Source organism: Musa acuminata, chromosome BXJ3-2, assembly GCF_036884655.1.
Source record: "Musa acuminata AAA Group cultivar baxijiao chromosome BXJ3-2, Cavendish_Baxijiao_AAA, whole genome shotgun sequence".
NCBI lineage: Eukaryota > Viridiplantae > Streptophyta > Magnoliopsida > Zingiberales > Musaceae > Musa > Musa acuminata.
The window spans coordinates 34,104,610-34,132,204 of NC_088350.1; the positions used below are offsets into that span (position 1 = coordinate 34,104,610).

Genomic DNA, 27,595 nt, shown 5'->3' on the forward strand with positions numbered 1-27,595 from the left:
AATAAAAAGTAAATTTGAAGTAGAAAAGTTCAAGTATGGCTTCTACTACTTAATTGATAGTTCTCTACTAGTATACAGAAATAGGCATGGTTGCTGAATAGAGTCAACTTAGTCTCACATTAGTTGAGTGGGGGAGTCAAAGGCTCATAAGGTAACCGTACCTCTCTCACATTGGTTGAGTGGAGGAGTCAGAGGCGCCTTTCGAAGTTTTGTGACTCCGAAATGACAAAACCGTACGGGTTCGATCGCACTCATCCAAAACGGACAATCTCTCGCACTCCCAAGGTGTATCGAGACAGACCAAGTGGTCCCCTGTCAATCTTAAACCAAAGTGATAAATGAGAATAATTTTAATGATTCAATCTCCTGCATCATGTACTTGATGATAAATAACTTAACTTGGGTTGTACACAACTTGAGATCAACATTATTGGGCTAAGGATCACTTTACTTGATGTTCTATCTCTGTCATTCTTGGAAGACCACATTTGCATTAACATTGATGCTACACTTGCCCCCACCATAGGTAAGAGTCATGGATGATGGTTAGCAACCGGAAAAGATCTAATAACGTTCATATAAACAATATTGGATGACAACCAATGCTGAGGGATTTTAGAATATGGAAAAGCAAATAATTGAATCATTGTATAAAATATAAATTGAGTGATCAAAAGGTAGGCACTCATTTTTTAAACAAACTAGTATAGTTCTCATACATTAAGGAAGTTTTATAGTAGATTTTCTAGATCAACTGAGTTGAACAACACACACAAGGCTATGATGTAAAAAAAGGATCTTTAAGACATTGCTCTATTGTGCTTTCCCTGCAACTCTGAAGAAGGTTACACACATGAGTGGTATAAATGTATATAACAATATATACAATATATATATATATATATATATATATATATATATATATATATATATATATATATATATATATTGGTGTCACAGCATAAATAGATGTAATTCAACTTGCTGATCAATTTCTTGTCACAGAATTTGTGTCAGATTACCATGTCCTGTTAGCTGTTGTACTGACTACATCCTGATGCCCCCAAAGCAGCAACAGAACCATATCCATCTTCCATATATCCCCTTGCAAGTTAATGTGATAAGTACTGTGGTAGCAAAGACTATGACAGTGTTCCTAACTGAATTATATTACTGTGCTTGACAAGTTCTAATCAAACTAGGTCTAGCAAACAACTACCCATGAACTCAATGACAATCTTCCACACAGCCATGTTACCTCAATGATATATTAGAGGCAATTTGCACCTCAGCTTCCACCACAAGTACAGTGAACTAAGTGCACCTGCAGAAGCATGATCCATGAGTGTCTCTAGCTTTGATTGGAGCTATGACTACCTTATTAGAACAAAGAATATAACTTTCCTACCTAAACCTGTATTAAGTTCCACCTCAGTAAATAGCCTTTTTTTTCAAGTTCAATGAGAGATGAGCCAATTATTGCCTATTAGCCTCAAAAATTCCATATTGCCGTCTTCCTTTCCACCATTCCATTCAAGATTGACATACAAATTTCTTTCCCTTATCTTTCTTTTTCCATTTTCTTCATACTCATGTATATTGGAAACAAACTAACACTGAAAGAACAATAGAACCAATAGATAAAAAGGAGAAAAAGATTAAAGAAAAAACGAATGGAAAAGGAAGCGATTTCTTTCATCCAATCACCATCACTACAGCCACGCAAGTCCATGGGGAGTCATCCTTCCTTGAGAGTCCGCCAGTGAAACAGACATGGCCAGCATCATTTGCTCTTCGAAGCTATCTGGAACAAAATGCCCCGGAGCCACGATAGCACTGTTGGGAAATGGAATTGCAGCAGTTCCTGGATCTATCGTGACATTGGAGCCAGTGTAGCTGGTCCCTGCCTCAGCCATGTCTGACCAATGATCGGTTGAACACTCACCAAACTGCTCCCTCAATATTTCCCTCCCACTATCTGGTGGTATCGCAGTCCAACTCCCTAAATGATTGTTCTGAGCAAAACTCACATTTCCAGCAGGTAAGCTACCTGACCGATGAACCATGTCGAATACTGAGGTAGCACCACCGGCCATATTACCAGCAGACTCAACACTGATATGCTGGCGCTCAGCTAAAGCTGCAGCTGCACAAGCTAACCCCCCATAGGGAGATACTTCTGGAGGAGCTATTCCATGGGAATTGTAGCATTCCTCTGAAAAGGATGGCCCTGGCAAAAAGCTGCCAAGATAACCTGGATATCCTTGATGACCATGTTCCTGGTGAAAGTAAAATGTCTGATTAGTGAATGGGTTCTTGAAAAATTAATACAATTATGAGAAAATTATTTTAGATAAAAATGTATGCATTATATAATTTCATATGACCTAATTCAACATTTGCGGTAATAATGCAAATTAAAAATACTTTTTCCATATGTCTCTGAGAAAATGACATCAGGGACTGACTTGGAAGTAGGCTAACTAGCTATTAACAGATAAAGGACATGTATGAATGCACACCATCTAAAATACACATTCACCAAAAGCATGTAGAGAAAAAGTTTCACAAAGATGGCATTCTGTGGAATAAAATAAAGCTCCTGCCATTTGTCACAACACTGACTTCAATGCTTACAACCTTAACCATACATTAGGATAGGCTGTTTTGAAAAATTAATCACATAGCATCTGGGTTTAAGAATCAAGCTCTACACCAAGGTCATTTGTGGATACTCAGGGAAGCTAATGTAGTTTACAAGTCCCGACGATTAACCGAGTGAAGAGACATGAGATCTCAAAAGCCAAGAGACTTCTCTGATTGGTTAGTAAGAAAACAACAGCAAACAGAGGGGGCAGGAAAAACTCAGAAAGGAGAGAGTAGAGAAACAAGGATTAACCAACAGTCAACAGAGTGTACCAGTTGGTAAGATCTCCTAAATTTAGAAATCAATAATTGACTTAAAGAGAGGTCTAAATAGCCAACTGAATCCAAATTTGTATGCTTGTCAAACTAGTAAGAACCAATCAGTAAGACGGGTACCAGCTAGTACCGCATTGGTACTGGCTGTTGCACCCAAAACACACAAACATTTCTACTTGTTAAGAATTTTTTGTTACCCAAGTCTACCGGCACACTTTCTGTGATTCGACCCATACAAAACTGAGCAGTATGCCTGGTATACTGCACAACATCAATCTATGATTTAAACTAGGTCCAGGCAAGATCCTGATATGGTCCAGTCCTGATATAGCCATGTTTGACTCAGAGTGATCAATTCAAAGGCCCATCTGAACATAACTGGGGTTCTTCCGCTTGACTCCAAGTTGAAAGACAAAAGTTAGATAAGAAAAATACAAAAATTAATAGTGATGCAAAATGAGAAAAAGAAAAATCAGAAGAGGCCTGCAGCCCCTTTCATTCTTGCTCTGGCGAAGAAGACCTTAGCATAAAAGATCCAAACTAGCAGACAGCAGACCAGCATAGAAAATGAAAGATTGAGCAAACTAATAAAAAACTTCAAGAAACATCTGATTATACAAGTCAAGAATCTCACTTTATCCCAATCAAAGACCCTCTTAAGTCTTAACCAATACCAATATCATCTAGCTGCCTCTTCTTAGCTGGAAATTTATTCAAACTTGATATGAATATCAAATATTACATACTTGATCCTTCTATAAGAGAAAGGAAGTACAACCAAGTTCCTAAAAAATAACTAAAAACATTAAAAAATATATACATTTTAAGTATCAATAATTTCTTTGAAGAATTGTGCATGGTATCATTAAAGAAGTCCTTGGCTACAGATTTACATTAATATTCAAATTAAAATGTTACTTGGAGTTGGATGAATTGTACAAACTTAGAGCACTTCCTGTTCTTTATAATCTAATGAGAATTCAGCTGACAGAATACCTTATACATGAAGACCACAAGATCATTAACTGCATGACTTGGATGAAATAAATGAGTGAGCCAAATGAAGTGATATATAACTAGCACCTATGTTTGTGCAATTTATGGAGGCAATAACATTTATATCAGACCGGAAGCATCATTTTAAAGAAAATTCTGATTCAAGTACAGAGAGATATTGGAAAATCAAAGGAAAACTAGTCCCATAAAACTAGAATTAAAAGGCAAAAAAAGAACAAAATTACTCTACAACAAACAACATGATGAGCATATCATCCATGAGGGCATAATATCTGCTTTCAAAACATTAAACAGATAAGTCATTGAACAGGCAATAAATACACACTGTTTTAGGAAAAGGGTAAAACTTACACAGCAACTCAAGACTCAATATTAAGAATAATTTAAAATACAACAAATTTTGAAAATACTGTTTGCATAATAAACATTCATTCAGCTCAACTTCCAGCAATTTAACTGTGAACTAATAAAGTAATAATCAACTTTACCTGAATTGAGAGCCAGACTGCTTCCATAACCATTATGTCATCAAGATCCAGGTCCAAATTATCAGCCCTGCATTTTACAAAGTTTGAAAAATCAAGATGAATATAAAGAATATATCATGGTTAGTGTGGGTGGTTAGTGTGGATGGATCATGGTTACACTCGTGCCTAGATCTGGATGGATCCACTCTCCATTCAAATAGATTTAAAGAATATAAGTGTACCTACCTCAAAGAGCAACATTGCATGCTTGAAACTATAAAAATTCCATCCGGAAAGCCAATTTAAGGAAAAAAGCAAGTTATAAACATGATGGCAAGATTCAATAATAACTTGATTTGGGGGAAAAGATAAACTTCCCCTCAAGAATTCTCCACATGACAAGAAAGAAATACTCAAAATTAATACTAATGGGGATAATTGATTCAAAAGAGGAGAAATTTGGTGAAATTAACTAGAAAATGGAAAGATAAGGATCTACTTGTGGAAAAAAAAAAGATAAATGGAGGAGTCATGAGGAAGAGGGGAAGGGTACCGGTACCAAAATATAGGTTTACTGCCCAACATAGCTTGGTACCAAGTAAAACTACTGAGCAATATACCTATTATGAAGCTGGACCAAGAACCCAATGTGGTTCATGGTCGAACTGACAAATACCAATCAGGACAGATGGACCTGTCTTAACAAAATTTGAGACCATGCAATAAACCAAAGATAGTCACCTTCATATCCAATAAGCACTTGGTACATCATGAATCAAATAATTTAGAAAAGAAGTATATTATATCATCTTAGAAACCTAAATCACTTGATCCATGCTCCAACTGATGGTTAAAGAGAAAAGGATAAGAAAAACAAATGTAAAGTTTGGTGGTCATTCAACAGCACGATTCCATTATCCAATCATGTACATGTTACCTTCCTCTTTGTAATTTCTAGATTAATCCCTTAACATTTTCTTTCATCTAATTTTCCTGCAGCCCTTGAATGGTTGATTTGGGTCATGAGATATAAACATATGGGATTTACATCTCTCTGCTGAACTAAATGTAAGGTTAAGGTTTGATTGAGGGCTCGTTGGCCAGATCTAATTTCATAAGAGACTGACACATACACACTTATATAAAGGAGGCCATTGTATCAATAAAGATGTGCATAAATGCTTCATTATCAACATGTTTGCAGCATTACACCTCTACTATGGTGACACCACAGACTTCTACCATTTCATTGACTATATGGTATTTAAAAGTCCACCTGCTGAAGGCAACAAAAACAACACCAGAGAGAAACTGAAAACACCTTCATTGTCATTGGCTCTTGCTTAAGAGGCAATAGTTGGCTAACGCTTTAAGCTATTCCATCTTATTACCAAATTGTTCAGTAAATAGCCATGCAGATCTTAACAAAAAAGGATGTTATTGCATCTAAAAGGACCTCAGAAGATCCCAGTAAATGCTTAAGGCCTTGCACAAGCTGAACCCATCAAGTCCCCAGGTTTTTTATGATAAAACTTAAGGAATGGATTACATAAAAGCATCAGGAAATAGAAGGTCAAAATATAAACAATCATTAGAACTAAGGTCCACCATACCGTACCGTACCGAAGTTTCGACCCGGGCTCGGTACGGTATGGTACCAGTGTACCGATACTGTAGTAGTGCTACAGTACTATATTGTAGCACTGTAGCAATGCTACAGTGTAGTACTGAAGCACTGTAGCGGTACAGGGTGATCCGCGTACCGAGTACCTGACGGACCGGTACATACCGCCCGGTACGGCCGGTACGCTTCGATACGGCAGACACTGATTGAAACATAAACATGCATAACAAATTAATAATTAAAAAGAAAGTTTGCTATAGAAGTCACTGTCACAGATCCTTTGTACAGAAAATAGCCGATGAAGCCAGGCAAACAACTCACACCCACTTTTCGCTCGAATCCTATTTCTTTCAACAAGATCAAAGAAAGGCCTCAAACACCCTAGGACTAGATGGATCTCAGTTCACAAGCAAGGGAAAAGCAGGACACTCTTTGGCTTTGTACAGACCGATAGCTCAATTGATTGAGGAAAAGAAATGGAAAGCCACGCGTCCTAGAAAAACCTCGGTGTGGGCTCTAATCAAAGAGAAAAATGTTTCAGATAATTTTATGAATTGTTAATGAAACTCAAGATTGACCAGCAGAATCAACCAAAATATAAAATTTGTTTCTAACCAAAAGAAGAATTTGATACACAAAATACAAAACAATTATATGCACAAATTAAAATTTTCATGAAATAGAAATAATATAATCAAGCAAATTCTTTTTGTCTAATGATGCTAGATCCAACAAGATCAAGTATGGATCTAATCATAGCACATCAAGATCTTTAATAAGTATGAAAATCACATAAAGTCATATCAAGTGATAGATTCATAATTGGGTGAACGTGGGGTTAGTAAAATTTCCCAGGCTAAACCGACCATTGTTGATAGTTGGATACATCTCTTTTCCAGCATCAATAGTGTTGTCTTCTAGGACTTAAGAGGATGAGGATTCTGTTGGTGGTCCCTTTTTTGCTTCTCTTAAAATGGCTTATGAGAATTTATAAGTCAAATTTGAATACTCCAGAAATCTTTGTTGAAGATGTATTGATGTGGTCTCCTATTGCCTTGTCATAGGTGGAAACACTGTGGAAGTTCCACCAATTGCTCTGGAACATGCCATGAAGGCACAACATATGCATTCACCATGGGCAGCCTAAGCACTATAGTAACAGGCCATGAGTCAGCCTGTGGTTTGAACCATGCGGGCCCAACAGTGAACAAGCCAACAGGGTTTTGTAGCCAATGGCTAAGCCCAACAGTGAACAAGCCAGGCACCACACAAGCCTAAGCTACATTAAATATTCTTCACCATTGCACCTGCTTACCTCAAATGTCTTGCATCCATCCCATTTTGTCACCGTGTCAGTCATGTGAGAAGTCATGAGACAGAGAGCCCATGCTTCTGTCCACACTAAATGTCTATTTTCTGCAGTCGGCTTTTCATTTCTTCTCTTGATTTGGTTTAACTTGTCACCGCTCTGACCCATTGGTCCCCTAAATAATCCTAGTGTAGTTCCCATTAGGTGCAAGGGTATTTTGGTAAAATATTATATAAAAAACAATTTTGGCACAAAAATATTTTGCATGAAATGACCCCCAAGAACTATTAATATCTATTTTAAAGGGGTGTTTTAATCCAAAATTCAATGTTTTCTAAATATTCAAATTTTAAGATTAAGACCAAGTTGCCTCCTCCAGTGTCTATGAAAGGCTGGTTTGGAAAGCTAACAAACACAAATATCCCTCCCACCTCTCTTATTTTTACTGCACATACAATTTCTCTTATATTATCTCAGCCTAGGCCGATCAACCTCACTTGGAACCCCACATCCTCTCTCTTGGGTCCTGCCAACTTGAAACTTGGTTGTGTATACTTTACATACATGGCATATGTGACATAGGGATCGTGCACAATTGGATGTCAAGTGTGACAAAATTAGGCAATATAGCTATGTTTATTTACTTCCTACCACCCTTTACACAATCATAATTTCACTTAACTAGATCAACATATTTTAACGTACTCACAAGTCACTATTACAAACTCTGATAATGTCCTATAAGCTAAATGGATAATTATGACTAGTATCGGGTCAAAATAACTAAGCTTTTCATCAAATAATACAAACACAAGTACATGTATACAAAATAATCAAGTAAAATATAATTGTCCAAAGTAGTACATCATGCATAGCATGGCTTCATATGTTATAATAATACATGATCCAAGAAAAAGCTCAGATTCATTAAGAACATTTTATACTCGATGTTTCATCCTATATGATTCCAAAAATTACTGCCTGACATAAGCAAAAGATCCACTTAATGATTTCATGAATCTTGTCATTCCAAGAATCGATGCTACAAGGAAGACTATGATACTATAAATACAAAAACATTTTCCTTGATCCTAACTGAAAATCCAAAAATCATGAATCTAGAACAACTTTCACTATCCACAAGATAAATAACTCTTCTTCTACATGCAGAATTGCAGCCTAGCAGAGCTTTTAGTAACAGTCATTTGCATGGAGGCCAAAGAAACATTAGCCTATCATGAATGTATTAAACTGTTTTAACCCAGATATTTTCATATCTCATCCTCCCATATTAAGATTCAATTTATCAGACAAAAATTACAAGAACACTTTTCTCAACATGATAAAGCCAATTCAAAAGACAATTTACATATAATAAGGCCAACAAATTAACAATCATTCCTAATGGTCATTCTTTAAATCTTCACTGTACAAGTCAAGGCCTAACCACTGTCAAGCTTAGGCTGAATCATATTTGAAATCATTATGGCAAAGACAAAAGCTGGCAAAGGCAAAGGAAATAGAGACGAGGCCTCAAGGCAATCCTTCTCCTCTCCATAATGTAGCTTGGACAGGAAGTTTGCACAAAATTGAAGGAAGAGAGTTGGTTAAGCAGCTGGCTACAGAATTCTATCAAATCTTGATGAAGCATCCTCAACTTAAGTTGTACTCTATAACTGACCCTTCTTTATGAGAAAAGGATTGGATTAAAATAGTCAAGACAAAAGTAAAACAAAGGGAAAGTATCTTATTATACTGATCAAGTGGTAACTTCAGATTTATCCAAAATAACTCTTTACGTTTTCTTAAAGGTAAAAAGTTGCAAGGCTCAAACATAATTTTATCTAAGCTCACTTTCAAAATTTTCTAGATTTTGCTATGATAAAGAACATTTCAATTACTTCTTTAACAACCTAATGCCAAAGAATCATAGTTATCGTTGTCCAAGTAAAATGAGGCAACCCTTGAAAATTCATTCCTAGTTGGATTACTGGATCAGATCCTACATAGTATAGGTCCCAGTAAATCTGTGGTATAGGTCAGTGTATTGTCTGCTATAGGTGCCTAAGGTGCTTGTTCTATATATATTTTTAATTACTTAAGATATGATCATGTATCTGGGGACTTCACCGATTCAACCCTCAAGTCAACCAACTATGAGCAAGATGATGCCATGATAAACTTAATTAACTTGATGTTAAGAGATACTACCAAACTCTGGCATCTGCTGACTTACCAAGAAATTCCTCGAGAATCAAAATAACTAGATATGGTTAGATTCAAAATTCATGATAAGATGGAAGTCCAGCGCAGGAAAGTATTCAACTCCCTGACCAAGAAAAAAAAGGTTTAAATGATAAAATGATGGATAGTTTCCTTTGCTGATCATATATATGATTAGGTGGTAAGGTCGACCAATATCATATTTATTGTAGATGGTTCAGTCTCTACTATTACAAACAGGATTATGAATCATTATTAGCCAAATCAGAACTGAACAATTAAACTAGTAGAAAAGCCCAAAACAATTTTGCACCTGTTCTGTCTGGAGTGTGAAGGAAGCACGCCTGATGGCATAGAGCATGAGGCTTGAGATAAAACAAAATCATTGGTTTGTGTAGTGCATCTTAAAGGTGGCACTGTTGAGTTTTTATTGGAGCATAAACCAATGTCAGTAGCCAGAATTAAAATAATAGTGTAAAACAACATATCTAGTGGAAAAAGGACCTGAAATTGAAGAGCTACCTATGTCACAATACTCCACTTCTACTGGATTCATTATCCTGCTTGATGAATTTATATCTTGTATTTTCTTCAGCTTTTTTGCTTCATCTTGAATTTCTTGCTGCCGAATCCTTATTTGTGCTTCGATGACTTTCTGCTCTTCCTGCATTCATGCAGAACTTTTGAAAAATAAGCCCCATCTCACAGGTCAAAGGCGTGCGAAGGTAGTACAAACTGAAATACTTACAACTTCTTCCATGCTCTTCTCCTCTTTTGTCTTCACACCTCGGTATTCAACAGCGTAATTTGAAGTTTTACAAAAGGGGCACCTTTTAGGTCAAGTAGTAAACTTCCATGGCTTTGTTGTTGTTGTCGTCGTTGTTGTAGTAAACCTTATATGACCAAATTATGTTTCACAAAAAAAAAAGTAACATTCGAAGGATACTGTGTAGGACGAGTTGCATCTGGTGGTTTCATCTGAAGGAAACACTCTGCAAGAAGCCACAAATTGAAGTCAAACAAAGTAAACAACATGGATGTACAGCAAATACAAAAAAATGTCTAAACAAAAAAGCTTTTCAATATCAGAGATAGATTTGCAGTACCCGTGCATATGCCTTTCATGCAACACCTCGACCGGTTAAGACCCGGATAATACTACAAAAGTTCAGCAAAAAGGGGGGAAAAAGTTTATATCATATCATCATCGAAAGAGATGAAAAGGCAAGTATAAACAGGTACAGATAGAAATCCCAACGAATTACATCAGGTACTTTTTCATTTGAACTGCTCAAAACTACAATACTTGAATAACCAATCAGGTGATGAAAGAAGGGTAGAGAATACGAACCAGAAAACAGATGGGACAGTATTCAAGATCAATGGCGCGTTCCTCGCTTCCAGGGTAGCAAGGCGCCAGCTTGGACTCGAGAATGAGCTTCCTCAGCTTCTTCTGATCAATGTCCGGGTGCTGGTACAGTCCCTGCGGCCTCGTGTACTTGTCATCCACCACCTGCCTCCTCCTCCCTATCTTATTCCCCATCTAATCCACCTCCAAAAAAATGCAAGAGATCCTCAAACCAAGCAACTTCTCCCCGACCTTTTATTCCTCAATATCTTTACTAAATCACCCACAAAAGCTAAAAGACAGAAAAATCAACAAGAAAAGCAACCAACTTCCCCTCCAAGAACCGACATTTCATTTCCACGCCTCCAGATCGAGCCAGGAAACCACCTCGGGTCCTCCCTCTCGCTCCCAATACCCAAATCTACATCAGCGTCGCTACAAACCCGGAACCAGGAAGCAAATGCGGCGAGCGGAGCTCAATCAAAACCCTAAAATCTAACTCGCGGACATCCCCAACAAAAAGTGACAACAACCCTAAGCGCCCGTCCACCACCACCCTCGTCGTAGCCCAAGCTTCTTCTTATATCACGCCGCCCCCCCCCCCCCCCCCCTCCCCCCCCCCCTTCTCCTACTGATCTCGAAACCAGACAGAGAGGTCAGGAAGAGAGAGAGAGAGGGGGGATCGGCCGTACGAGGCTTTGGAAGCAGGAGAAGGATCGGAGAGAATGATTGGAGGGAGGATATGAGGGTGGGATGGGTCGGATGGGAGACAGAGATTTGCAGACGCAGTGATCAGAGCCGGTCGGTCGGGTTTTACTTTGGCTGTAATAGCAGCGAAGTTAAAGGCCGCGGTAATACAGAGAGAGAGAGAGAGAGAGAGAGAGAGAGAGATGGGTGTTTGGTAGGCGATGGCTAGTGGTGTGGACGTAGACTACGTGACAGGGATTGTTCCTAATAATATAATTGGAATTGGGGATGTACGTCTTCAATTTGTCCACATTGGGGACACCAAATGTCCGATTTCATGCAGAAAATGCCATAATTATTGATGATGAAAGAAAATGACAAGCCATTATGAGGACCCAAAGAAAGTGACATGCATAATTATTCTATAATCTCATTTTAAGAATATAAGTACATGTAAATGTTCTAACTTATCATTTAATTTTAACACTTAATCGACTCCTTTCAACTTTCATATCAATTTTTTTCTTTTATTATTATTATTATTATTATTATTATTATTATTTTTATTATTATTATTCTCCATCTCTTGATCCCCAAAGATGATCGAAGAGTGTCATCAAGATTCTGACAATTAACGTAGTTAGATAATATGATGAATGAAATAGATTATATAAAATAATAATAATTAAGATGTTAATGGAACAATGATATTATGATTGATAATTATGATGTTGTGTTTAATAAAATTATTTTTATTATTTTTTAGTGGTTGCATGTAGTAGTTAGATATTACCAACATCAAAAAATTATCAATATGTGATTTTTTTATAAGAGGATAATAAAATATGTGAATATGTTTTTTATAATTTGTTTTTATAAAATATATATACATATATATATATATATATATTTATTTATTTAAGAAGATAGCTAATGAATATGTGATTGGATGCAGCTAAGTTAATCACACCCTCAAAATATACTGTCTTCAATTTTAGCTTTAAATTGTTTCAAAAAAATTATTATTATTATTATTATTATTATTATTATTATTATATTCAATGGCCCATTCTACATTCAATACATTTTGAGTTCTTACATGAGGATCGAAAATAAAATTCTCGCAATGTTTCTCGAATAAAAAATATTTCAAATAACATTATTCTTCCTTACTCACTAGAAGAATTGGATTGACTATACCCTATCTATTGAAATATTGGTCATCTCACATCCTAAATATATTGATCATGTAAACTAGCAACATTAATGTTTTTACTGTAATAAATTGATATATTAAACATGGTGTTGGCAGTTTTATTTGAGGGTGTATTTACCCTTTCCCTCATGAAATTATTTAATAATTTACACATTGATTGAGTAAAATTCTTATTATAAATTGTATTCATGCTATGATGAAATCATTTCCTACTTTTTAGCGAGCGATAACCCAATTTATCATGTAATAAATATATCCTACCTCATGATTTCTATCTATGTTCATACTCTTAATCTCTCATTGCCTATAAATGTATGATTTGTGGAGATAATATCTTATGCACAAAATATTCACTTATGATACTATTCGATGGATTAATCGAATTGAGGATTTAACTCAGATCATCAAGAATTCTTTTTGCTGATAAGAAGAACTTTAGATGATAAGAACGCTATCGTCAACTCTAGATAATATATATGGCAATGTCTTGTCGTTCATGAGACAGTCAAGAATTAGAAGAACAAAAGAAATGCTTGCGAGGGGAGGTAGGCTTCACATGCACCCTACTATGGCTGAGAATGACAAAAACTAAGATAAAGAAGTCATCATGGTGTTATATATATATACATATATATTAATCTATCATAGTAATCATCAAGACTAGTACTTGTGTTTGCTGGAACATGGGCACATACATTGATTTTGGAATGACAGAGAAAACTATCTCTCGGTTTGGTGAATCCTTTTGTTCTCCCTTTTCTATCTGGTTGACATTTTGAATCATCTAAAGTGACACCACAAATCAGTGCAGCCAACACAGTTTGTTCTTTCTTGTTTGTTGATAGATTTTATTATTATTATCTTATGTAATTTGCAAAAGGTTTATAATCATCTTGTCCTTGAAGCATTTATTTCTCTTTGCCCCACTCCAAACTTTTAGGATTGACAAATGAATTTGTGGGCATAATCTGATCATTCAATATCTCTATGATTAAAAAAATATATATTGGATAATTGCTAGGATAATAATATTTATAGTTATGTGCATCGGACATCTTAGACTAATTAATATGGCTTATACATGTGACAATTCATTAACGATAGTATATTTATCAAAATTTTATATGTCAGCCTTAATCTTTTATACTCGAGCTCTCGTTCAATTATGTCTTTCTATCCATGAATAACTATTTTCTACTTAGCTCCTAACTCTAATATCAAACGTCAAGTGACTAACTAAATTATTAGTAAAAATAATTAAGTTAAAATTAATAGTAATATACTCCTTAGATAATCAATCTGTCTTATCCATTTTTAACGTAGAATCAATCGATGTATTATAATTTTTTAAATCCAGGAGTTTGACGTTCTCATAAAGGTCCAACATAACCCAAGTTAAATCATAGATGTAATCGAATGCTAGCTTTATGCTTTAACGAGTCACTTTGTTCACGGATAATCCTTTCGTACTAAAGCTTCTCGTCATGTCAAAATATTATATTAATTTTGATATTGAATGTGATGACTCTAATGGGTTAATTTCTGACTCAAACAATTGATCATATATATATATATATATATATATATATATATATATATATATATATATATATGACTCAAACAATATATCTCTTTATAAGAGTTTTTTTTTTTTGCCTATCTTATCCTATAAATGAATATGGGTGCATAATTAAATGTGATTTACTTTAATCCAATCTAATATTATATTAATTTTTTTTATCATTTTCATTTCTTACAAAGCTCAAACAATTAGATGCAGCATGATTATTACTTATATGTTTAAACAAATATATAAGGCTAAAAGTTGGTGTTCTTGCAAACCAGATATATCTATACATGCATCCAGGATATTGTACGAAAATAAATGTATGTTATATTTTTGTGGAAGTTTTTATGAAAAGTCTGATCAAATCCATGATTTTATGGCTTAGATACTATATTTTTTTTATCGGGTATAATAAAAGAAAAAAAGATATATCCAAACTTCCATCAATACGAGATCATACATAATTTTTATCTTTTCATAATTTTAACTATAAAGAATAACTTGTATAATGATAATTAGAGTTACATAGACATGAAAAATTAATATTTTCATATAAAATTCACATAAAAAATAAAATAAGTTGACTATTTTTCACTAAATCATTGTCCGGAGCAAGGTTTGCAATATCATATCATACTAGTGTTTCGACCTAGGCTTGGTACCGGTACGGTACGGTGTACCGAGCGATAGGTGCACCGAGCACTGTAGCACTACTACAGTGCATTACTACAGTGTATCGGTGCACTGTATTGCTACTATAACAGTGCACTGTACTACTACAGTGCTACGATGCTACAGTCGAACCGGTAGCAAACGATCCGCGTACCGTTAGCCTGTCGAACCAGTACATACCGTCCGTATCAGGTGATACGATTCGGTATGACAGACCTTGACCCGGAGAATATATAATTCTCTTAAGATAAGAACGAAGACTTCAAATCATATTTGAACTTTTTATCAATTATCTAATATATTTATATTATTTTCTCTTCCTCATCGTCTTTTTTTTTTTTTTCTTATCATCGTCCCTATTACGATTATATATTTTTATAAATTAAAATAATAATTTATTGTAATTTATCATTAAATTTTTTATTATTAAACATGTGATTTGTCTCGTTGAATTACCAATTCAACCAACGAGCATTGATTGGATCTGATTCTAACAACCCCAACTTTCCGAGTCAATATGGAAACACACGACTGCTTCAAACCTCAACAAACGTTCCTCACCTACCAAGTAATCTCATAGGGTATATATATATACACACACGCTAATATCTATCCACAGTGATTGTGCAACAACCAACATTACAAATAAAATAAATCTCCATGGAAAATAATCCCTTCCAATATTATTTCTAAGCTTCTATCTTAAAAAAAAAAAGTGCAAAAAATTATTTTTATTAGTTTTTCGTGTCCAACCATTTCATTTATTTATTTTTAACAGAATAAAAGTTAAAAAAAACTTTAGAGGTATATTTCTTTTATTTTTCAAATAATTCATTGTGATTTGTCTCTATTTTTAACAAAATAAAATTACAAAAATTATATTTGTCTATTTTTTTAATGTTTATCCATTTAATTTATTATCAAAAAATAAAAATATGTGAAAGAAAAATAATTAGGCGTAAATTCCAATTTAGCAATACAACCTTCTCTGAATGGCCGGCCTGATTTCACCTAACCGTCCAGTCATCACGCCTCTCCTTTCTCCATCTCTCTCGCTGTCTTCTCGATTCCAAATCGAATCCTTCCATCTCTTCCTTAGCAATCTAAATAGAGCTTATAAGAGAGAGAGAGAGAGAGAGAGAGAGAGAGAGAGAGACTTTGCTGACAGTTGCGATCGATTGTTTTCGATTTGCTTCTTGTCCTTGATCGATCGACCGGTTTCGAGAATTTTTTGCAGCTGTTTTTTGTCCTCCTTATTGCTGTTTGAGGAAATAAATGGGTGCGGTGGCGGAGAACGCGGTCGGGTCGGAGGATAAGTTCATCGGCCGCCAGTCGCATGCGCCATCAGAGGCGGAGACGGAGAACCAGCGAGACGTGAGGAATCTGGTGGATTTCCTGTCGAAACTGAATCCTTCCGCCAAGGAGTTCGTCCCGTCTTCGTACACTGCTTGGAAATTTGATGGCCGCCTCTCGGCTGGTGCGCCTATCTTTGTGGTCGCGAGTGACTACTATAGTAAGGGAGGGATTGACCATGGTGGTATTAGAGATTCATTCAGCGATGGATCGTCGAATAACCAGCTGAATCGTGGAGTAATGGTTTATTCGTTTCAATTACTAGTATAGTCTCTGTTAGATTGTACCATGTTTTTGGGTTTTAGGTTCTTTCACAAAAAAGGAATGATCTCTTATGAAATAAAAAAAAAGCAAATTGGAGGAATGAGATAAATATGGGTGGAGGAAAAATTTTCCGCATTTTGTGGCAAATATTTTGATTAATTTTTTGCCTTTTTTTTGGCTGATATACCATGTGACTTAGAGTGAACTGCTTTTAACTCGGCAGAGGCGAAATGGTTATAGTCAGGGGTGGAGGAGGAAGACTGATAGAGTTCGGAGTGCTCAGAGCAAAGAAAGCATTCGGCGAACTGTGTATGTTTCTGATATTGATCATCATGTAAGACAGTGATAAGAAAAAACCCTTTGTGTTAATTTTATCCCATTCTGTTCTTCTTTCAAATTTGGAAGGGACCTCCTCCGCTCCTGTCTTTCTTTTGTAGTAATTTGAACTCGGTTACTCGTATTTATCAGGTCACCGAAGAAAAGCTTGCTGGAATATTTGCTACCTGTGGGCAAGTAAGTTTTCTTAACTGCAAAATGTTCCTTTAGCTGCAACTAGTAAATATATATACTATGCTATACAGGTATTATGATTCATGGTGGAGGCAAATTGCTAGTTATTATGCAATGTTATTTTCCTGATTATTTTGAGGCTTTTGTACTGTAGGTAGTTGATTGTCGAATTTGTGGTGATCCACGCTGGGTTCGATTTGCGTTCATCGAGTTTTTTGATGAGGGTATGTTCACATGACGTTGGGCTGTTTGGTGTATGCATTTGAACGCTGAAGTTATTAGTATTATGCATCTTATAATTATAATGGTGGGATCTTTACCGATAGATGGTGCAAGAGCAGCCCTAGATCTTGATTTTACTAAGCTAGGTTACTATCCAGTCAGAGTCTTACCTTCAAAGACTGCAATCCTGCCTGTGAATCCAAAATTTCTTCCTAGGGTGAGTTCTTGCCTAGATTTTAATATGATTACAGATATTGTTTTATGTTTTACTAATATGATGAGAAAATGCAGACATTGTTTTTAGATTGTGTTGCATGGTTACTTCAGTTTGGTTGAATTATGCTAACCGGAAAGATATAATGCAGTCAGAGGACGAGAAGGAAAAGGTTTCAAGGACAGTGTATTGCATGAACATCGATAAAGAGGTAGGCCGAACTCTGCTTATGTTGTTACCTGCTTTCTGCAAATGGCTAAAAAACATTTAAAATGATCATGGGCAAAGATAACTTGGAAAAAGTTAATATTACATGCAATTAGTTTTGGCAGATAACTTGATGGATTCTCTTTATATGTAGCCAATAAGCTAACTCCAAATAGTTGGGACATTACAGCCTGTTGCACTTGTTATGGTTGTATAGATTGCCTTTATATGACTTTGGATTAGCTCTCTTGCAGGTTACCCAAACAGAAGTAAAAGTTTTCTTTGAGCAATTTTGTGGTGAGGTCAGCTGATTATCTCTGAACTGATACCTTTTTAATTCATTGTTTAATATGGTTAATCATTTTATTTATTCTGTACAGGTTTCTCGTTTGAGACTTCTTGGCGATACGCATTTAACATGTATTGCTTTTGTCGAGTTTGTACAGGTAATTATTAGCAAATACCATCCTTGTATATCTGTAAGATGATTTTTTTTAAAAAAAATCTTACTCTTTTCAAGGTTAAAAAGATAATTTTCTTTGTTAGGCATGTCTCGATCATGTTTGTCAGTGAATCCATCTTTCTTTTTTAATTTTTTGAATTATATGGACAAATAAGGTTCTGTAGCCTGTTCAAATCCATGAAGTGCTGAAATCTGGTGGTGAGTTCAGGCATTTAAAGAAAAAGCATTATATTCTATAATCCTGCTTTATGGTAACAGTCATTTTAGGGCATCTAAAGTTAATCCAGTATGTTCACATTCACCTTGACATATCATGCTTTCTAAATGCTTTGTTTTTTAACTAAGTTGTACAGCCATATCATAATGTCCAAGAGTTCTAATTTCGCTCTGTGAAGATTAGTCATTGCACATAAAGATTTGTAGTTTGTTTATCATCATCTTCCTCACTCCATGGTGTCCTCTTTTTGTACTTGTTGTCTTGGCATGCTTAGGTTTTCAGGGCAACTTTGATTAAGCCACAATTATGATGTAACATCATAACCATGATTTTTTATCATTTCTTGAAACATTATGAAACTTAACTGCTAATGATAACTAGCAAAGAATGGTTATTGATGTCCTTATGCCCTTGTAATGTAGACAAATAATCTTAATCTTTTTTTGTGATCTCTGGTTGTTGTCTAATTGGCAAAGTTATCAAGCATCTAAATGGTGGCAGTTACCTTGTTGCATTTCCATACTTTGTACATGTTGGATCTATCAATATACTTCTATACAGTTCATTAATGGCATTATTATGAATGCTCGACCTGTTTATACACACACACACATATACATAGCAAAGGACACTGTCTGGAGAGAGATGCACTCTAGTGTCATATTATATTCTTTATTGGGATTGTAAAATTAAGGGTCATTCAGTCAGGAAAACACATAATCTGGCATGAAACATGTCATTCATGCATTATAATTAATTGTCAGAAGATTGTTCGCTGGGCAAATTTGTAATTTTATTCACCTTTTTCATCTGATCTAATGCTAGAATTATTTCATTGAAGGGCATAATGAATATGTAAAGCAAAATTGGTATTTTGCACCAGAAATGATGTCTGGTAATGTATATATCAAATAAGAGTAGAACAACCCAATTCATACGGTTGTAATGACTTTATCATATCCTTTCTAAATGCTACTCTTTGGAAGATGCAATGGATAGGACTTGGTGACATCTCTGTCAAATTTCTCGACTCCTAAGCAAGGATTGCAATCTAGTACCAAGGTATTATAGCGGTCCCTAGCTAGATAATGTATTGACCAGTCTCGGTGTATCGACATATGGTACTTCGGTATATATCAAAGGCTCGAAGAGGAAGGTGCAGCAATGGGGGTAGAGAAAGGAAGAAGAAGAGGAGGCGGTGGAGAAGAGCCTACCCGATCGAGGAAGAGGAGGAAAAGAAATGAAGAGGATAGGGTGGAGGAAGCGGAGTAGGAAGGAGGGAGAGGAACAAGAGGAGCTGGAGGAAGAGAAGGAAGGAGGAATAGGAAGGAAGAAGAGGAGGAGAAGAGAAACATACTCGGTTCACGACAACGTGGGCGATAGGGATGTAAGTGGCGGCTAATTACGTGTGTCGAGGCTTCTCCCGGGATTAGGGCTGGACTGTGAGGAGGAGGTATGTGATTTTTGTTTTTATATGGCCGGACCAGATTATTCGAAATTGGTCATGTCCATTTATCGGTTCACACCCCAACTGGTAAATACTGGTCGGTACATACCGCTGTGGGCGAAACAGAATTCTTGCTCCTAAGTTACATTTTGTGTTTACTGTCTTAGTTCAGTTTTTTCTGTTTCCTTGTGTTAAGGGGCAAATATGGCGCTCATCAGTTTTGTTTTGTCAGCATTTGCTTTCTTCTTTTGCTTTAAAGGCTGTACTGTGTTTGTGGACTCTTTAGACTTTACTTAATTTGTTAACTTTCTAGTTTATTGCAGAAGGTACTAACCCTGATTGAGCTAGATGGGTCTTGGATGTTTCATGATATCAAAGTTCAAAAAATAGATTGTGTTGTAAATACTTGTATGCATGTATAACATACACATGTATATCCGCATATCAAAACATGCATGTGTGTGTGTATGTATGTATATATGTGTGTGTGTGTATGTATATGTATGTATGTGTATATGTATATGTATGTATATATGTATGTATGTACACACGCGAGCGCGCACGTGCGCGCGCGCCCACACACACACACACACATACATATACTCAGCCTGCTCTGCTCAAATTTTTAGTTCAAGACGGATTGAAAGAGGGACATGCATAACAATTTAACTTAATTGAATCCTTTGGTGTAGCAGTTGCGGTAACAGGTTGTATTCTTGTATGCTGTAAGCTTTTTTACTTAGGAAGCTTTATTCCTTCTCCTATCTGTGTTAGCATATGCCAATCTTGACTCTTCTGGGGTGTTTTGACCATGCAATCCTCTTCGCATTCTTTTTATCTATAAATACATGTTCCTTAACATTCTTTTTTATGTGTTGGATAAATCTTGATGTCCTAAAGCTATTTCACTGTGTTTAATGCATTCTGTGAAATTTAAGAAGACTTGAGAGTTGCACAAATCTTTTTTTTTTTTTTTTTTCTGTATGCATAATTGTCAATGCCTAAAAATTGAGCTTGTGAATTTCATGCATCACAAAGTGGTTATCATGCCTATTTATCTATTTATTCAGGTTTTCCTAATGTTTTTATTTTTTCTATGAATGGCAGGCAGAAAGTGCTGTTCGAGCTCTGAATTGCAGTGGCATGATTCTAGGAACACAACAAATCAGGTATTTTCCTAATCCTCCATCCATTTCTGCACTGTCATATGTTATAACACAGATTGTGGTTTCAGGGTGAGTCCTTCAAAAACCCCGGTGAGGCCACAGGCAATCCGAGCCTCATCAAACTGACTTGGGTTCGGTAACAACTGAACTCGGTTGCAATGTCCATGTAACCAGACTGCTCATAAGGGCTCTTATCGCATTTTGCATGTATCAAACTGTTTCAACTGTTAAGAGTCTTTTCTCGTGGACTTACAAGGATGGCTTTCTTTCATTTGTTCTTGGCTGGAAAGGGCCAAACAACCTTCACTGACTACGGTGTAGTTTCTGTAGCTGATCATATTTGTCTGACCAGTAAGTTAATTTAGCAGAAGTAAATTGGGTATTCTATGCAATTCCATGATGTTCCTTGCGTCATTTCTCCAATCATAATCTTCTTTTAACACATTAGTGTGTATAATGTGTGATGGAAATAATACATTTGTTAGGCTATATGTTGGAATCATGAAAGTTTATTAACCCTCGATTTTCTAAGATTGTGTTGGCTAGTTTAGCTGCTGGTAGAAATTTTGACGGATTATCATAAGATTCTGATTAGAATTTTGTCTTAGTTATTTTCCTTTGCAAAAAAAAAAAAAAAGATAATGATATTTCCATGACTGTTACAATGTTTCATCTTAAACAACCTTTAACGATAATAACAGCATTGTTTTTCTTTTGATACAATATTTGGGACTAATTAAATATGTTTTTTTTTGTCATATTACCTAACACATGAAGCGCTTGAGAAATGGTTGCATTGTAGTTTTCTTAGAAATGTATAATGCTTATCAAATACACAAAATAAACATAACATATTATAAAAGTATACAATAAATAAAGGGTGAATTCTTAAAAAAAAATACTTCAACATTTTTTTAGTGCATTTTTGCCTTTTTGAAAAATAAAACGCTATACAGCAAAACTGAAAATAAGAAGCTTTTATGGGAAAAACTTATAATAAATGGCTCTTTAGTAAATTCGCCAATATTGAGTTCCTCGCAGGCTTCGGAGCTCAGTTCCGACATCACAGCCGTCCAACGGTGTGGGCCCTGTCCAACGAACATCCGTAAACATAATTTTGCATTCACCTGCTCAATGTGTACCCACGCAACCGTGGAAGACAGTGTCGACCCCGTCCACCAGTCACATGAAAGGTAGATGATTACGGCTGTTTATTAACGGGTAAGGGTAGGAATCTCTTCACAATTATTAGAGAAACCAGCCAATTCCCGTCTCTGCGATATCTATGTCTCGTTCAAAGCACCAAACACAGAAGTCTTTGCTTCCATTGGTCAAAAAATGCGGGGGCACTTCGTCTTGGGACAGTTGCCGCTTGTGCTACTGTGTTTGGTCTCTCCCTAGATACACAGGATTCGCTCTCGCTTTCGATGGGAACCCCAAACGAGTTTAAAGGCCTTCAGTGCCCACCCCGACCTGGCGCCCTCCTCTTGACCAAGATGTTGATGGCCGGGCGAGGCAGCGATGCCGATCGCACCAAAGTTCCCGCCGTCCAACCTCCTCCTACTCCTCCTCCCTACAGCACCTTTTCTCAGCTACCACCGACGGAATCCTTAATTTTCCCCTTTCCTTGTTGGATTCTGTTTCAGTTGGGTACCAATCTCATCCGTATTCGACTTTTGTGGATGGGATACCCATGGCCATGAGGGATCCTCCCCTCCCTTTCTGCGGCATTGGCATTGGCTGGGCTTTGTAAGTCGAATTTACCCCCCTTTCCCTCGGCCTTTCTCGAATGGTGGTTGATCGATTCACTACTTTCAAATTTTCTCTTTCTAATTATCGGGATTCTTTGGCCCCCAGTGAAATGGGTTAAACAGACGAGTTTCTATATCATGGAGTATCCCTTGAATTATTGGGGCTAATTATAGATTATCTACTATAGTTAGAACTTTTTAGCATCGTGATCCTAAACTTCAAAAATTTCTATTAAAATTTCTATAGTTATAAAAGTGAAATGTTTAATATTATTTACCCAAATACTATCGATTTTATTGTCGGAAGATACAATACTTGACAATACGTCCAAGAATAATATAAAAATGATGGGTAAAAAGATAATTTTTGGTGTCTTAGTTATGTTTTTTTAAATGCCCTAATTAAAACTTTTTAGTCGACTGTTGTAATGGTAGCCCACGGCGACGTCGTTGAGGGCCCGGCTGACTGGCTGACTGTTGTGGTCGTGGTCGATGAGAACGACGTGATGGTCGACCTTGTCGATGTCGATCCGAACATTGGCGACTGAGTTGGAGGTGACGGTTTGACGATGGTGGTGGTAGATCTTGGGGTTGTAAGGAGAAAGAGGAGAGAGAGCAACGGCGGGAGGTGATGCAAAGGGAGAGGAGCAAGAGGACGTTAGTGTCACGGGAGATAGCATCGGCGCGGCCATTGTCCTCATGACACTATCATCCCATGAGGGAGGAGGAGGAAGAGGAGGGAGAGTAGTGGTGGCGCTATCTCTGGCTTTTGTAGCTTCTTGTGGGAGGAGGAGGAGGAGGAAGAGGAGGGAGAGCAACGATGGGAGGTGAGGCAAAGGGAGAGGAGGGAGAGCGACTCTCTCATCTCCCTTTGCCTCACCTTCGTCACTCTCCCTCCTCGTCCTCCTCCCTCTATAAGAAGCCGCAGAAGCCGGAGATAGCGTCGTTGTCACTCTCCCTCCTCTTGTGGGCGGAGGAGGGAGAGTGACGGCAGGAGGTGAGGCAAAGGGATACGAGATAGCCACTCTCCCTCATCTCTCTTTACCTCACCTCCTGTTGTCGCTCTCCCTTCTCTTTCTCCTCCCTCAACGGATGATAGTGTCATGAGGACAATGATCGCGTCGACACTATTGTTCTCGTCCTCTTCCTTCTCTCCCTTTGCATCACCTCTCGTCGTCGTTCCCCTTCCTCTTCCTCCTCACAACCCTGAGATCCACCACTACCATCATCAAATCGTCGTCCCTGCCTCCGTCGTTGATGTTCGGATCGGCATAGGTAAGGTCGACCATCTCGTCGTTCTTGTCGACCAACACCACAATAGCCACCCATGGCCTCCGACGGTGTTGTCGTCCGCCACTACCACAACAGTCGATTAAGAAGTTTTGATTAGGGCATAACAAAAGAAAACATAACTGAGACGTTCAAATTACTTTTTTGCCTATCGTTTTCGTGCCATTCCTACATGTGATATATTTTTCATTGGTAATGCCGATGACATTAGGGTAAATAGAGTTAAATATTTCACTTTTATAATTACAGGAATTCCAATGTAAATTTTTTGAGTCCAGGGACCAAGATACTAAAAAGGTCTAACTACAAAGGGTAATATATAATTAGCCCAAATTATTGATGTGGAAGTACGATGACTGCAATATGCTAAAATATGCCAAAGATGTTCTTCTGTGATGCGATCTTAGAAGACTAGAAGTTTTATATATTAGTAGGCCATATCTCTAGTCTGTGATGATGGACTGTTCAATTTGTGGAATAATGTTTTTTTCTTAATGCCAAAATAGTGATGAGACACTTGGATTGCTGAATAAATGATGCTTTCTGGTGTGTAAGATCGTTACCATTTAACATATTCTTTCTCCAAAAGAATTATACCGTGAAACTTTGCTTGGTGGTTTTCACCATTCTGTATGCCTTTGTCTTGGATTTGAATCTGGACCTTATCATATGCCGTACATAACACTACATCACTGCAGATGTAACAAGGGCTACATTCTATTTTCTTTGACTTCTACCTCATTTCTCCTTGACCTTGTCATATGTTGGAACCTATGGCATGGGTTGGTGTGGCACATACAACATCATTCTGGTACAACACAGATGGTTGAGACCAAGATTAAACAAATTTATTGTATATATAATGAGGCAACAACAAAGTGAAGATTAAGCAAATTTAGAATACATTTATTGAGAAAATTACAAATGGAAGAAAAAAGGAAGTAAAAAAAGGTGTTGAGAGATTAAATTAGAAATCAGACCTAAAAAGTTGATCCATCGACTATCTGATCAAGAATCAGAGCTCCAAGTTGTTTAATATCTAATTTAGACATTGATAGAATTATGAATTATCTGGTTCAAATACTGACAGGATTATCAAGTCAAAATGTTGAATCTTCATTTGCCATAAATTGTTTTGGAGTGGGTCATATTTGATCCAATCTATTGACAAGCGTAGTTGGAAGTATGTGGATGAGATATCTTTGGAGGAATTTGTAATATTTGTTAGAGCAAGAAAGTGAAAGTATTATTATGATATGAATATGGGAATTAGGAAGCAACAATATTTATAAGTCACATAGTTTGTGGTATTGGACAATTTTGATAGCATACAATATCATAGGCTTAGTCTGTATTAGTTACTCCGGAGGCCAATCCAATTTCAGTTGACTTCTGGCCTTTTTGCTAGAATCTGGTCAAAATTGCTATTAGCAATAAACTCATCCAAGGTCAATTAATTTTGTTCATTTTTTGTCAATTATTTATCCAGAAAAAAAGAAAGAGAAGAGGGAGAAATGGAAAAAGGCCATTGGCTGCCGATTGCCATAGTTTACAACTGTAACAGACAAAACCATAATTTTTCACTATTTGGTTATGTTCTGGCCTGCGATCAGTTCCATAACAACCGATGATATGCATTATTATTATTATTATTATTATTATTATTATTATTATTATTATTTACTATTGACTTACAAACCCTACTAAAAGCCCCAATATTGTTTTATTTGGAGATAAGTATTTCTCTTTTTAATTTTAGCAAGGACAGAATAATTGTGTAATTTGTACTAACTATTGGACTTTAAATGTTTTAGCTTGCTAATGAGTCATGGAATCTCTTTGTGTGCTGCGTCACTTTCTGTGTGTGGCTTTACTGCATTTTCTCAACCTTGTATGTCTATTTTAATATGGCTTACATTTCTTTTAAAGGTTCGTGTCAGGTTTTTTCCTTGCTTCAATTCCGTGGTATGTTGGTGTTTTCATTCTGCTCTTTGTTGCTACAGACTACAGAGAGAAACCAGGACTGGTTGCATGTACAGTTGCTGTAAGTATCTAATACATCTACACTTGGAATAACATAGTTTTTTTTTTTTCTTATATTTTGGTATGTTGAATGAATCTAGGTTGTCTGCTTATAACTTTTGTATAGATCATCCAATTATCTCAAGGTTATTTTGGATATTATCAATTTCATTAAAATTTGGTGTCGAGTTTTCTTATTCCGCTGAAACTAACAAAACCTCTAATCTAGAGTTAGTATGCTTGATTAACAAAGTATCACCTATTGTAATATGCATTGTTTCATGTATTGAAAGATTTTGAAGTTGAAGCCCATTTAAGTATCATTTTAGCTTACACAAAGAAAGAAGTTGCACTTAATAATTGTATAATGAAAATGTTGAGGATGATAATTTATAGTATCAACCAAGAAGTAAAGGCAGTTGTTTGGTTGTTCTACCAAATTTTCTCTTATAGAACGAAAAACGCTAATTACATTATGTTGTTTTTCTAGCATCATGGCTTTGGTTTTGAATAGCCAAAACTGAAGTATGCTGGAACCAAGATTTCGAGACAAAGTTAAAGCAATTGATATATAAGTGGAAGTTTGTACGAGCATTAGACTTTGCCCACTCCTGCCTAGTTTCTATTAAAGTAACATCTATTGGTGTTTCTGCTAAGTCATAGTGCTGTTATCGGGTTACTCACCTTAGTATTTTCAGACTATATTTGTTCTTGCAGGCGGTTCTGGCACTCATTCCTCTAATCCTCAACGCCTTCAAATTCCATGTGTTCTGGTGACTTTCACACTATGTATACGCATGTGTATATTGTTAACCTTTATTCCTAACCGTGCAATGTCTTATTTTAAATGCATTACATTTAAGCTGCTTATTTGTTTTTAACACACGCAAACTTTTGCTGGCATGGGACATTTTTCCATTATAGTTGTGCATTCATCAACTAAAAGTGTTTTGCTTGCTGTATCTTATTCCTGATTATACCAGAAAATGTTTCTGCTTTCTTGTTTGAATTCATGACATTATTAATGTGTGATGTTTACATTAAGATGTGATCATATGAATATAGTGATATACCCTACTGACACCATAGTTGTTGGAAACTGCAGAACCCAAGAGTGGGTGAAGCCAGTGACAAGGGATATCTAACTCAATGTGGCTATTTATACAAGTAAAAGTTTCCACAGGTAGGATTCCTAATATGCTACCACACAATAGTTAACTAGTGAGGAACAAATATGCAGACAACAACCACAACCGAGGTGTAAACAATGTGGACGGAGCAGCTGCCGAAATGTAGCACCACAACCAATGAGAACTGTGAATTAACATCGGTAAAAGCCACCCCTTTAAAATCTTCCCTAACACCAGTGTCAAGAATTTGTTTAACCGAACATAGCCACCCGGAAGGACAACTGCTT

General features: G+C 36.4%; 3 protein-coding genes across 8 annotated transcripts; 2 read left to right on the plus strand and 1 right to left on the minus strand.

Moving 5' to 3' along the window:
- Positions 1-1,499: 1,499 nt before the first annotated feature.
- LOC135632067 (E3 ubiquitin-protein ligase GW2-like) lies at positions 1,500-11,741 on the minus strand. Of its 2 annotated transcripts, none has more exons than XM_065140414.1 (8): positions 10,914-11,741; positions 10,669-10,720; positions 10,509-10,554; positions 10,311-10,392; positions 10,067-10,226; positions 9,876-9,978; positions 4,428-4,494; positions 1,500-2,279 (listed from the first exon to the last, which is right to left on the minus strand). In XM_065140414.1, the coding sequence occupies exons 1-8, from the start codon at positions 11,103-11,105 to the stop codon at positions 1,713-1,715; spliced, it is 1,269 nt and encodes a 422-aa protein (XP_064996486.1). In that variant the 5' UTR covers positions 11,106-11,741; the 3' UTR covers positions 1,500-1,712. The 2 variants fall into 2 exon arrangements, with proteins under 2 accessions (XP_064996486.1, XP_064996487.1); XM_065140415.1 differs by having other exon boundaries at positions 10,085-10,226; positions 10,914-11,739.
- Positions 11,742-16,058: 4,317 nt separating this feature from the next.
- On the plus strand, positions 16,059-21,507 carry LOC103976497 (polyadenylate-binding protein-interacting protein 9). Of its 4 annotated transcripts, none has more exons than XM_065137942.1 (10): positions 16,059-16,669; positions 16,893-17,003; positions 17,138-17,182; positions 17,334-17,403; positions 17,506-17,618; positions 17,767-17,826; positions 18,077-18,124; positions 18,203-18,268; positions 21,057-21,118; positions 21,184-21,507. In XM_065137942.1, the coding sequence occupies exons 1-10, from the start codon at positions 16,328-16,330 to the stop codon at positions 21,239-21,241; spliced, it is 975 nt and encodes a 324-aa protein (XP_064994014.1). In that variant the 5' UTR covers positions 16,059-16,327; the 3' UTR covers positions 21,242-21,507. The 4 variants fall into 4 exon arrangements, with proteins under 4 accessions (XP_064994014.1, XP_064994013.1, XP_009389992.2 ...); XM_065137941.1 differs by having other exon boundaries at positions 18,077-18,119; XM_009391717.3 differs by having other exon boundaries at positions 16,059-16,642.
- Positions 21,508-22,606: 1,099 nt separating this feature from the next.
- LOC135631056 (large ribosomal subunit protein eL20z-like) lies at positions 22,607-27,225 on the plus strand. Of its 2 annotated transcripts, none has more exons than XR_010494262.1 (3): positions 22,607-22,864; positions 26,160-26,200; positions 26,896-27,225. XR_010494262.1 is itself a non-coding variant. In XM_065138443.1 (3 exons), exons 1-3 carry the CDS (start codon positions 22,809-22,811, stop codon positions 26,953-26,955), a joined length of 231 nt encoding a protein of 76 aa, XP_064994515.1. In that variant the 5' UTR covers positions 22,607-22,808; the 3' UTR covers positions 26,956-27,220. The 2 variants fall into 2 exon arrangements, 1 of the variants encoding a protein (XP_064994515.1); XM_065138443.1 differs by having other exon boundaries at positions 26,086-26,200; positions 26,896-27,220.
- The last annotated feature ends 370 nt before the right edge of the window (positions 27,226-27,595 follow it).

What these genes read in the sequence shown, in the direction of transcription:
- LOC103976497 (XM_065137941.1), top strand. Translation starts at nt 16,328, where the DNA reads ATGGGTGCGGTGGCGGAGAACGCGGTCGGGTCGGAGGATAAGTTCATC. An exon ending in TATTTGCTACCTGTGGGCAA is followed by an intron (nt 17,183 to 17,333) that starts GTAAGTTTTCTT and finishes TTTGTACTGTAG; the next exon opens with GTAGTTGATTGTCGAATTTG. An exon ending in CTTTTGTCGAGTTTGTACAG is followed by an intron (nt 18,269 to 21,056) that starts GTAATTATTAGC and finishes TATGAATGGCAG; the next exon opens with GCAGAAAGTGCTGTTCGAGC.
- LOC135631056 (XM_065138443.1), top strand. Translation starts at nt 22,809, where the DNA reads ATGGCCATGAGGGATCCTCCCCTCCCTTTCTGCGGCATTGGCATTGGC. An exon ending in ATTGGCATTGGCTGGGCTTT is followed by an intron (nt 22,865 to 26,085) that starts GTAAGTCGAATT and finishes TTTCTTTTAAAG; the next exon opens with GTTCGTGTCAGGTTTTTTCC. An exon ending in TGGTTGCATGTACAGTTGCT is followed by an intron (nt 26,201 to 26,895) that starts GTAAGTATCTAA and finishes TTGTTCTTGCAG; the next exon opens with GCGGTTCTGGCACTCATTCC.
- LOC135632067 (XM_065140414.1), bottom strand. Translation starts at nt 11,105, where the DNA reads ATGGGGAATAAGATAGGGAGGAGGAGGCAGGTGGTGGATGACAAGTAC. An exon ending in GATGCAACTCGTCCTACACA is followed by an intron (nt 10,393 to 10,508) that starts GTATCCTTCGAA and finishes TTGACCTAAAAG; the next exon opens with GTGCCCCTTTTGTAAAACTT. An exon ending in AGGTAGCTCTTCAATTTCAG is followed by an intron (nt 9,979 to 10,066) that starts GTCCTTTTTCCA and finishes AAAACTCAACAG; the next exon opens with TGCCACCTTTAAGATGCACT.